The sequence below is a fragment of the Oncorhynchus mykiss genome, chromosome 12 (assembly GCF_057628025.1).
Source record: "Oncorhynchus mykiss isolate SJ-2025 chromosome 12, ASM5762802v1, whole genome shotgun sequence".
Lineage (NCBI taxonomy): Eukaryota > Metazoa > Chordata > Actinopteri > Salmoniformes > Salmonidae > Oncorhynchus > Oncorhynchus mykiss.
In genome coordinates, this window is record NC_143033.1 from 69634997 (window position 1) to 69647244 (window position 12248).

Genomic DNA, 12248 nt, shown 5'->3' on the forward strand with positions numbered 1-12248 from the left:
TCATTGATTTTAGACGTTTAATTGTGGACATCATCAAATGTACAGTTCATTTTCCTATAAACAACACACTGTCACTGTAGTTAGTGTTTGCCTCTAGTCTACTGTATATCTACATTCACAGTCTGTCATTTACAGTACGTCTAGAAAAAGTGACTGATACACAGTCAAATACACAAGGTTCTTGAAATCGTTCAACCATGAATTCAACTAATTGAAATCTCCAAACTCATATTCTAGGTATTTGAAAATGCCATGGACACACGTGAGCATCATGGAATGTAGAAACCATGCTAAAATGAAGAAACTATGACCGTGCACTCATCAGGAGCACACAAACGTGTCAGAGTTTCCAGGGTCGTGTTCATTAGGGCACATTCTAGCTAAATGTTTCGCAAACAGAAAACGAAAACAAGCTATACGGTACAGAGTACATCCTCAGTCTGTTTTCTTCTGTTTCGTGTCTAGTGAATACGACCCCAAACTAATCATCGCCAAATTTCCCAAACGTCTGCGGTGCATCGATTTCAACTGACCCAATAGGCATCCTGTACCACTGCATCACAAGATCCTCTGTTACGAAAGTGGAATAAAAAGGTCTGCCCCAGTTTGACAAGTAAACCCCAAGGGACCCATCAAGTAAAATGCCGGAGCCGTTACCTTGTCAAACGGGTGTGTACTGTACTGCACAGCAGACCTGGGAATAGTATTCTTATGAAATAAAAGAGAAAGGAGGCTTTTGGCACGTCAAAAACATATCCGTAAAGTATCTGTGTGGTTACCTAAATAACGGTTGTGCTTACAGTCCATCTATCATACACATCTCTCTATGCATCTATATGCTATCTTCAAATTGTTTGGATGTTTTACTATCACACCTTGGTGTCTTGACTTTTTGAAATGATAGAAAAAAAGAAATACCCAACAGTAGGTGTTAAAAAGTGTTCCGACTTGAACACAACCATACAAAAAATAGAATGTGGTAATAAAAATAGAATTTGGTGTGTGTGTGTGTGTGTGTGTGTGTGTGTGTGTGTGTGTGTGTCTGTAGTGAGGACATAAACAGTAGAAGGCCATCTACCACTGTTTACTGTTTTGATGTAAGATTACCTATTTACTATTCTGAATGTCCATTTATGATTCATGTAAACATAGATGAAGTCTTGCTGAACTAAAGAGTCAATGTCGTGAACAGGATTATGGTAAAGACACTCTGCAACCGCACGAATGCACACACATGCACACACATGCACACACACACACACACACCAGAATCCCATAATGCCCAAATTTGTCGACAAATTTCCAAAAGCAATACATACACAGCAAAAAGAATGCTGTCAGTTCAGTCTTATGTACAGTATGGGGTCCAAAGGTCAGAGGTCCAGAGGTCACAGTGATGATGAGCTAGACAGTATCTTCAGATGTCTTGTGGGGATGAATGAGAGAACAAGTGATCGACACCACCCTCTTGTCCTTCTGTCTCCCACTAGAAGACCCAGGTGACTGGGACCCACTGCTGGGTAGCAGAGACCTTCTCCAGGGCTGCCTTCAGGTTCCTGTAGCTCTCGTCCAGGTTGTCGTTGACGATGGTGAGGTCAAAGTAGTGTCCGTAGGCCATCTGGATGCGGGTGCTCTCATCCACTGTTCTCTTCAGCTCTGAGTCCTACAGAAAACAAAGATGTCAGTTGTTAGAACTAAGAGTAACAGGAAGGGAACAGGCCTCGAACAAGCTAATTAGTTCTGTTTAGGAAGGCGCCAATAGGTAAGAACCTGGAAGCTCAAGCATGTAGCTAGTGAGCAACATTAGGGCCTTTCAGCTTTACAGCAAGTTGTGACCTTGGGACTATAAGGTTCTATCTGCATAAAGCATCGTTCTACCTGACACTTATGAATTATGCATGTTCAGTTTTTAAGAAGACTGTAGTTATTTGAATACATAAATGATTGAATAACACTATTTTACCCAGATAAGCAATGTATTATGATCATCAGACAAATTACTGTCATTACTGAACAATGATGTGCAATTTACTTTAAGATTTCTGACAGTGTTGATGGCAAAGACGTGTTCCGATTGGTCCGTCTGTATTTGTTCAGGCTTGTGATTGGATAGCTCCAAGTTCAAATGGGTTTATGCAGATAGAACTTTCTGGTTGTTAAGATGAACTTTTTCAAAAATCACACTGCACAGACATACAGTATGAAGAACCATCTAAAGATCTAAAGATTCTTGACACAAAAGATGAGCTTGGCACCTACTACCATACCCCGTTCAAAGGCACTTCAATCTTTTGTCTTTCCCATTCACCCTGTGAATGGCACACATACACAATCCGTGTCTAAATTGTCTCATGGCTTAAAAATCCTTCGTTAACCTGTCTCCTTCCCTTCATCTACACAGATTAATGTGGATTTAACAAGTGATATCAATAAGGGATCATAGCTTTCACCTGGATTCACCTGGTCAGTCTATGTCATGGAAAGAGCAGGTGTCCTTAATGTTTTGTACACTCAGTGTATAATGGCTAAACAAATTGAGGCACGTTGGTCGTCCTGAATGAAAGACATAGTCAGTAGCTGTCATTGAGTTTTCCATTCAGGCATTATCCTCTGTTTGGCTTCACCCTGGTGCTTACCGTCAGCTGCTTGGTGACAACTCCAGTCTCGATGGCCGACTGGTTCATGGCCTTAAGGACCTCAAAATCAGGGGCCTCGATGAACACCACGTAAGGCAGGAACTCCGACGTCCGCAGTACCTTCAAGGCCTGTAAGTAGTACAAGGAATACAATGTCTGTATGAGGTATCAATGTCACTGTTAGAACCCTGAATTCACCCAGATAGGGCTCCAGATTGTGGTGCGTGGGACCACAATGTGGCCAGTCGCTCCTACCTGAGGATTGGCGTCCAGTACACAGATGCGACCGGCCTCCACCACCTCATGGATGGAGTCCATCTTGGTGCCGTAGAGATTGCCGTCGTACTCGCCATGCTCCAGGTAGCGGCCATTCTTGATGTCCGCCTCCATCTTGCTCCGCGAGGTGAAGGCATACATCTGGTCCTCCCGCTCCCCTGACTTTGGCTTTCTGGAGGTGTCTGGAGGAGGCAAGAAGATGATCTACATTTTAGTCATTTACCAGACACTCTTATCCAGAGCAACTTGCTGGAAACAGTTTTAACAATCCCTAGTTACTGTATGAAGGTGTCCTAAGACAATGGATTCAATCCAAAATAAAAAAGGGCTGGCTTTAGCATGTAAGCATTTTGTTGTTGTCAATTAGTTGGAATGTTAGCGTTAGCAACACTCACGGGGGATGGTGGTGCCATAGTGCTGTGGGTCAGACAGCAGCAGTTTGTTCTTCAGGCTGCGTCGGCCCACTCCCAGAGCACCAATCAGAACCAATGTCTTCCTGCGGAACGGAGGCACCTTGGCAACCTCCTCATAGATCAGCAACTCATGCCTGTCAAACTCTGAGAGAGAGAGAGAGAGAGAGAGAGAGAGAGAGAGAGAGAGAGAGAGAGAAATAAAACAGAGACAAATTGATAGCTTTGTTTATTTGTTAACATTTCAATGTAATTTACAGAAACACTCAGAATTATCAGAACTCAATAAATTCCCACCTGCATTCTTAGTAGTTAGATACATCATCTTTTTCTTCTTGTTCTTTCCCGCCACTCCAGTACAAAGATTTCCTGTCACAATAACACACAATAAACAATGATGATCCCATACAAATATAATCCCATACAAATATAATCCCATACAAATATAATCCCATACAATATAATCCCATACAAACATGATCCCATACAAACTCCATTTATCCACATTCATCCACAGGTATTCACATGGTTTTCTTATTAATCATCCATTTGATTTTACACTAGGGGGCAGTATATAACAATGCCAAGTAGAGGTCATTGGTCCAAAAAGTTGGAAACATTCCAAAATGGACCTGTTGCTTTCCCACCCGGACCCGATATGCATAAATATATATATTTCTTAAATATAGATACCCATTCCGAACGGACCCGAGGACAACTAGACCCACTCATTATAGACCTGGTCGGATCCTGCCCCAATCCGAGTGAAGGAAGCAGCAGAAAAGGGAAGTTTTTAACCTACTTATTAACCAGAGCTGATAAAACACGAGGGAGAGGTGCCGCTCTAGCATGTTGGGGAGGGGTGTGTTACTTAGAGTGAGTGGCACATGGAGGACGGAGGGAAAGACGAGAGACAGCAGCCAACCAAGCCGACTTGTTGCCATAGCTAGGTTATTTATCATCCAATATAATTAAGTAGTACCCGTCTTGACGGCATCAAACCGGGAGAAGCTAGTTAAGCTACCTAGCTAGGCTAATTGAGGCTGCATGAGCTTTCTCGTCCTACAGTTAGAAATATCAACAACTCCATCAGAATATTAAGTAGAAGCCTAACTGTTGGCTCGTGGTTGTTGTAGCCTGTCCTGCTCCTTTAACTTTTAATTTAATCTTCCATTGATTAGATATCGCATAACTCTTTCCATGGAGGCTCTATGGATTTTGATGGCTTTGATGGTTTATAATTGACCATCAACAAGCTACACGTGCCACCATCATGAAAAGAGCAGCAGCGTAAATTATACAATTTGTCTCTCTCTACTGTAGCATTCGCCTTTCGGCACAACATCATTCCCTCTACATAATAAGCTACACATCAAGGATCTGACGATCTGGCTCATATTAAAAGCTGTCCGTTCATTTGTGAGGAGTGAGAGACAGACTCTCTCTCCAAGTGTTATGATGTGTTAATAAGGTGGGCTGAACTGGTAGGGTTGTTGGGTGACTGAATGACTGCCACACCGGCAGTTATGAGTGATGACCGCAGTCAAATGTCATTTCACCATTGAGTCACAGTAATCTCCTTTTATGTACTCTAGTCGTGCTTTGGTTGTACCCAACATGATTGTGCCGTTATACAATGCATAGCCTCCCGCATATTACGCATGGCAGAAAACAAATGAAACCAAACTGATTTAAGATGTCTTGGTACATAAATGCTCCAAAATTAAACTAATGTGAATAATCGCCTTTGAGTGTGGACCGTATTATTGTGCATACTGGGTGGACTGGTTACCTTATACTATGCAGCAAAGGTTCTATCCATGAGTCTGGGAGAGAACGTATAGCCAGTCCTAGGTGATGCTGTTGGTTCATTGTTTGTGCAGGGCGGTTTACAGTTAGCCTACAGTTAGCCTACAGTTAGCCGGATTTTGAATAGCCTAGTATTAGGGATTTTTAAAAATATTTTCATAATTAATTGAGAGTCACATTACCTTCAGCTATACAGAATATCTCACCATCATGCATTTCCATCTCCTCCACTCTCTCCTTTATTCCTTTCCTGAGCGCGCAGACAGGCTGTCAACAGTTTAGTGAAATATGTTTTGTTGCGAAAAGATGTTACTATTGATGTTCCATAACATATTTCACTTGGTGTCCCAAATTAAGCACTGGGTAGCTGCAGGAACAAGGTTTGAGAGCCCGTGGTACACAAGAGTTTGGGCAAAATATCACGTGTCGGGCAGAGAGAGCAAGCTCCTCAAACAGTGGTTGATGGGTGGAGTGAAATAAGTCTTCTTATATTTATTTCTCAGTTGCTCATATTAAGCTTATGCTCCGCTATAAAACCGAAGTAGCCTTCAAAACACGGCCTCCATTCGCTATTTGAGTGCATACAGATGACATGCATCCCCCCCCCGCCCCTGTTCCTCCCCTGTTCCTGCCCATTTAATAACGGGCCATTCTAAATCGAAACAAATTTGAGTAAAGACAAGATAAAGACAATCTTTTCTTAGTAAAGACCAGATTAAATTGAGAATAGCCTGATGGGTGTAAATATGATCACTTGATGAGAAAACAGATGTGCAGCCTGAGGCAAGGAACAGAGAGCACAAGCTTTTTTTTGTGTTACTTTCTCAAATCATCTCAAATCAAATCAGCAGCCCATATATGTTTTGATTTTCTAAGACATTCTAAGGTTTGTATCATTCACAACTAAAGTTGCCAAATAACTCTAAAGCTAGCACATAGGACCTGTTTCAAATCATCATTTTATGCTCAACATAGCCACTTCACACTCGCTCTGTAATGGGAAACGTATCCTTTCTATTTTATTGAGTTCTATATTATTCTTCTTACTATAAAATCGGATAAAATTAAATAATATCATGGGACTTATAAGCATATCTTGTCCGCTAAATGAACAAGCCTGCAGCCTATGGCATGGAGCACAGCCAGATAACATACAGTAGGCCAACTCATTCTCTTCTTCTGAAATACATTTTAATTTGATAACGTTTCCTTAGACCTGACTAAGATAAATCATGGATTTATTGTGATGATGTATATTACATTGATTTATAATACTTTTCAAAAATGTAGATGTTCCAACGGCACACATCACTGGCTTGTATGCGTGGAGGCCTGGAGATACCAAACATGTTTATGTTCATTAACGGTCGATTACCGTGTGACCGGCAGTCTTTTGCACGGCAATGACCGTCTGGCAAAATGTCATGACTGCCACAGCCCTATGCACTGGTCCTACCTGCGGGGGCCAGCTCCACGTCTCGCTTGACAAAGGCTTTTCTCTTCTCCTCCAGCAGCTGACTGGGGATCAGCCCAGCGCTGCCTCCCTCCACACAACGACGAGCCTGACAGACCCACAGGATGATTCTCTCATCAATACTTAGACCCACCAGCACGCACACCGTGTACCGATAGGCACAAGTAGACGAATACAGAGGCTGATAGTATTGACAACAGAAGCAATACACAAAACAATTTGTGTTACATGCAGTACAGTACATGGCAAAATAATCCCTATGGACCCACCTGCCACCAGTTGAGGTCATCCTGATTGACGATCTGCAGGATGTCACCGGTGTAGAACTTAAGCCCTGCCTCTTTACACGGGATCAGGTTGTCATTGGCCGGGTCGTAGTCATAGTGACACTTCACAAACACCTGTGGGGAACAGGAAGTAGATACATACAGATGGTTACGAGTCTGTTACTGTTGGATAGTGTTGAACATTTCGTACCAAATTCAAAAGGAGAAGCTCGATTTGTCACACTTCTAACTTGCAAAGTTTACATTTGTTTATCGAAGTGGAAGTTTTCCTCTAGAGCACATATGTCAGAGTCAAGGCCCGCGGGCCACATCCGGCCCGCAAGAAGGTTTTTTACGGCCCCTGGGATGATCTTGATTTATTATTAGAACCGGCCCGCAGCAAGCCGGCAGCCCGCAGATCTTTTACACGCACCAATACTACATTTCCCACAATGCAAAGGTGACGCACCGAGCAGTAGGCTGCTTCATTTCAATATTTATTGGCACAGCAGTCGTCAGCATCACAGTAAAATTAACTTTCAGATACCCATCAAAAATGGCAAAACGGAAGGTGGATACTGAGAACCGGGGGTTTCAAACAAGGTGGGAGTCGGAGTATATGTTCACGAAGGTAGCTGGAAAACCTGTGTGTCTTCTGTGTGGAGAAAGTGTGGCGGTACTGAAAGAGTATAATCTGAGACGACATTATGAAACGAAACACGCGGACAAAAACAAGAATATGGACATGGAACAAAGGCTACAAAAGGCAGAGGAATTAAAACGAGGCCTCAAATCTCGACAGGCTCTGTTCAAAAAAGCCAAATCACAAGGCCAGGCTGCTGTCAAGGCCAGTTTTATTTTGGCAGAAGAGATCGCTAAATCAGCCCGGCCATTTACGGAGGGGGATTTCATCTTCAACTGCATGATTAAAGTTTGTGACGAAGTTTGCCCAGAAAAAAGGCAACTCTTTTTAAATGTGAGTCTGAGCAGAAACACCATTGCCGAGAGAGTAGACCAGTTGTCCATCAATCTAAAAGAGCAGCTTGTGAAAAAGGGAAAAGATTTTATTGCATATTCCTTGGCTGTGGATGAGAGCACCGACATTTCTGACATTGCCCAGTTGTCAATTTTCATCCGCGGAGTGGACTCCAACCTAAGCGTGACAGAGGAGTTTTTGGCTTTACGTCCTATGCATGGCACAACTACGGGGCATGATTTGTATGAAGAGGTGTCAAGATGTGTAAATGAGATGGAGCTGCCTTGGGAAAAACTCGTGGGTTTGACAACCGACGGAGCACCTGCGATGTGTGGACACAGGAGCGGACTGGTGGCGAAGATACGGGAAAAGATGCAAGAGGAAAACGCGACAGGTGAGCTGACAGCTTATCATTGTATCATACACCAGGAAGCGTTGTGCGGTAAAGCCTTGAAAATGGAGCATGTAATGAGCATCATCACGCGCACAGTTAACTTTATCAGAGCCAAAGGTTTGAATCACCGCCAGTTCAAGGCATTTCTGACGGAGTTAGAAACGGAGCATGGTGATTTGCCTTATCACACAGAGGTGCGATGGCTAAGCCAGGGAAAGGTGCTTCAAAGATGTTTCGAGCTTCGTGAGGAGATTTGTCTGTTCTTGGACAGCAAAGGGAAAGACACAACACAACTCCGAGACGAAATGTTTCTGTGTGAAATGGCTTTTCTGTGTGACATTACGAGTCATCTGAATGCAATAAACTTGCAGCTGCAGGGTCGGGATCGTGTCATCTCTGATATGTACAGTACAGTGAAGGCATTTAAAACCAAACTGACTCTGTGGGAGACGCAGATGCGGAAAGAAAATTTGAGCCACTTTCCCAGCTGCCAGACCATGAAAGAGAAGCTCTCTACCAGTGCGTTCCCGAGCACACAGTTGGCTGATAAAATAGGTATGCTTGCCGCTGACTTTCGACGCCGATTTGCTGACTTTGAAGCACAAAAAAGCAGGTTGGAACTGCTCGGTAACCCATTTGCTGTTGACGTGGAAAGCTCACCACCAAACCTCCAAATGGAGTTGATTGACCTCCAATGCAATGATGCACTGAGGGCAAAATATGCGGCAGTGGGTGCTGCGGAGTTCGCCCGTTTCCTCCCCGGCACAATGCCCCAGCTGCGCATCCAGGCTGCTCAAACGTTGTCTATGTTTGGCAGCACATACCTGTGTGAACAACTGTTTTCTTTGATGAACCTGAACAAAACATCACACAGAAGTCGACTTACTGCTGAACACCTCCACTCAATTCTGAGGATTTCTTCAGCTCAGAGCCTTACCCCGAACATTGATGAACTTGTGGAAAAGATGGGACACCACCAAGTATCACCCTCAACCTCAAACAAGTGAACATTACTGTGCAATCACATATTTAGAGTTTTTACTCAGTTCAAGTTTAAAAGTTAAAATTTAATATTTGTTTTCACTGCATGTTACTTCTCCTTAAACAAAGTGTTGTTTTTGATTAATAGATTTTTGCACTTTATTTTTTTGTATTTCAATCCAATTATATTTTAAAAATATTTCAGTTGAGTGGATGATAGAAAATTGCTATTATTGTTTTTTCTTTGAAGTAAATTTAGCCCACTTTTGCTAAAATAGAAAATATAGTCTACTGATGGTGCCTTGAATACCGGTTTCTTTCATTTAATGTTCATGTTATGGGGATATTTATATAAAGGAAATTTGTCTTTTGTGTCTGTTGAAAATTAAAGATTACTGACAGAGCCATAAGAAAATATTGCTTTATTTATCTGATCATATTGTAATATATTTGTTAGGTTTTCAGTAGGTTCAATTAGGTTCACTAGACTATATGCGTCATTTAAAAATTTTTCAATGAACATTCGAACAGTCCGGCCCTCGTCTTGTAGCTGATTTTTTTATTTGGCCCTCCGTCCATTTGACTTTGACACCCCTGCTCTAGAGCATGCAGTATGTGCATTCAGAGTATACAGCTGTATACAGTATTCCAGCTGATCAATGCCATTATCAACAAGAATGCATAAAGACAAACCACTTTCTACAATCCTCAGTTGAAATACGTTACTGTAAATATCAACACTTCCTCAGCACTCATAACACCCTTCTGCTGACAACGGGTTTGTACTTTCAGACTATTTTCCCATCCCTCTTTTTTTCCACAGCAGAAGGGTGTTAGATAAAAGGAAAGAAATCACCCCCCCCCCCCCCCCCCCAAAAGACACATTGTACGGAAATACTCAGCTCCCTCCGCCTGGTGGTATCCATGACAACCAGCCTGGGAAGAGGGGGTGCGTTCTAGCAGACTGGTGCCTTGGAACTTTATTGCTAACTCTGGTACTTTATTGCTAACTCTGGTACTTTATTGCTAACTCTGGTACTTTATTGCTAACTCTGGTACTTTATTGCTAACTCTGGTACTTTATTGTTCACTCTGGTACTTTATTGTTCACTCTGGTACTTTATTGTTCACTCTGGTACTTTATTGTTCACTCTGGTACTTTATTGCTAACTCTGGTACTTTATCGTTCACTCTGGTACTTTATCGTTAACTCTGGTACTTTATCGTTAACTCTGGTACTTTATCGTTAACTCTGGTACTTTATCGTTAACTCTTGTACTTTATCGTTAACTCTGGTACTTTATCGTTCACTCTGGTACTTTGTTGTTCACTCTGGTACTTTATTGCTAACTCTGGTACTTTATCGTTCACTCTGGTACTTTATTGTTAACTCTGGTACTTTATCGTTAACTCTGGTACTTTATCGTTCACTCTGGTACTTTATCGTTCACTCTGGTACTTTATCGTTCACTCTGGTACTTTATCGTTCACTCTGGTACTTTATCGTTCACTCTGGTACTTTATCGTTCACTCTGGTACTTTATCGTTCACTCTGGTACTTTATCGTTAACTCTGGTACTTTATCGTTCACTCTGGTACTTTATCGTTCACTCTGGTACTTTATCGTTCACTCTGGTACTTTATCGTTCACTCTGGTACTTTATCGTTCACTCTGGTACTTTATCGTTCACTCTGGTACTTTATCGTTAACTCTGGTACTTTATCGTTAACTCTGGTACTTTATCGTTAACTCTGGTACTTTATCGTTAACGCCGGTACTTTATCGTTAACGCCGGTACTTTATTGTTCACTCTGGTACTTTATTGTTCACTCTGGTACTTTATTGTTCACTCCGGTACTTTATTGTTCACTCTGGTACTTTATTGTTCACTCTGGTACTTTATTGTTCACTCTGGTACTTTATTGTTCACTCTGGTACTTTATTGTTCACTCTGGTACTTTATTGTTCACTCTGGTACTTTATTGTTCACTCCGGTACTTTATTGTTCACTCTGGTACTTTATTGTTCACTCTGGTACTTTATTGTTCACTCCGGTACTGTATTGTTCACTCCGGTACTTTATTGTTCACTCCGGTACTTTATTGTTCACTCCGGTACTTTATTGTTCACTCCGGTACTTTATTGTTAACTCTTACCTGTCCTGGCGCGTGGCCCTCCTGATAGCTAGGGAGGATCTTGAGCACCACGCTGCCGCTGGCATCCTGCAGCATCTCCTGCAGAACCCTCGGGTCCTCACCCACCTCCTTCCCGTTCACCTCCTTGATGATGTCACCCGCGTGGAGGAGTCCCTGCTGGTCGATCATCCCTCCGTGGAGGATCCTGGCAATCACCAGCTCCCCCGCCTCCACGCGGAAAGTCACGCCCTGAACAGGTTCAAAACATATAAACTAATGAGGATGTGTGGCATGGGGTGTTGCTACTTTGGCACAAACTCTCTCCTCTCTTAATTGTCCTTCTACAATGTCCTACATGTTCAATCAAATATCTAAAATGACAAAATAATGGCAATTCCTTCTCTTGAAAAAAGGACATGAATGAGGATACACCACGCTTACAATTATACACTATGGTTAAAACCACTAGCCTGTTTGTGATTCAGCCAAAGAAGGAAGAGTTGACTAAAACACCTAAACTCTGGGTGCCATGCTATCTATACCAGATAGGTGATAGACAAAGAGCAAGGTGGTACTAACCAAGTGTTCACCAGCCACTTTGCGGATGCCCACCATCCGGACGGCATCTGGGGGCACAGGCTGGTTGCTGACAGGGAGCTCCATGTAGGCACAGGGGCTGGGGGGTGGGGTGTCACACACCTGGGATGCCACCGAGTCATGGGTCTCCAGCAGAGACTGGGAACCAGTCGGCAGAGAGAGAACATTAGATTGACAGCAGACTGAGGCTATCAGAAATACTTTCATAAGACTAAATAGTGGATTATGTGATGAAGGACATTTCTTCTCTGCACGTCTAGGTAAGTGTATGCGTGCATTGATGTTCACATGAG

General features: G+C 42.7%; 1 protein-coding gene across 2 annotated transcripts in view; it reads right to left on the bottom strand.

The window, feature by feature from the left end:
• Positions 1 to 12248, bottom strand: part of mpp2a (MAGUK p55 scaffold protein 2a) — a 29558-nt gene continuing 17310 nt past the window's right edge. For both annotated transcript variants that reach the window (XM_021624636.3, XM_090193138.1), the window contains 9 exons: positions 11938 to 12093; positions 11380 to 11607; positions 6875 to 7006; positions 6588 to 6693; positions 3620 to 3691; positions 3308 to 3469; positions 2892 to 3094; positions 2637 to 2765; positions 1 to 1663 (listed from right to left, as the gene is read on the bottom strand). In XM_021624636.3, the coding sequence (XP_021480311.1) occupies positions 1487 to 1663; positions 2637 to 2765; positions 2892 to 3094; positions 3308 to 3469; positions 3620 to 3691; positions 6588 to 6693; positions 6875 to 7006; positions 11380 to 11607; positions 11938 to 12093 (1365 nt within the window). In that variant the 3' untranslated portion in view covers positions 1 to 1486. The remainder of the gene's footprint in view (positions 1664 to 2636; positions 2766 to 2891; positions 3095 to 3307; positions 3470 to 3619; positions 3692 to 6587; positions 6694 to 6874; positions 7007 to 11379; positions 11608 to 11937; positions 12094 to 12248) is intronic.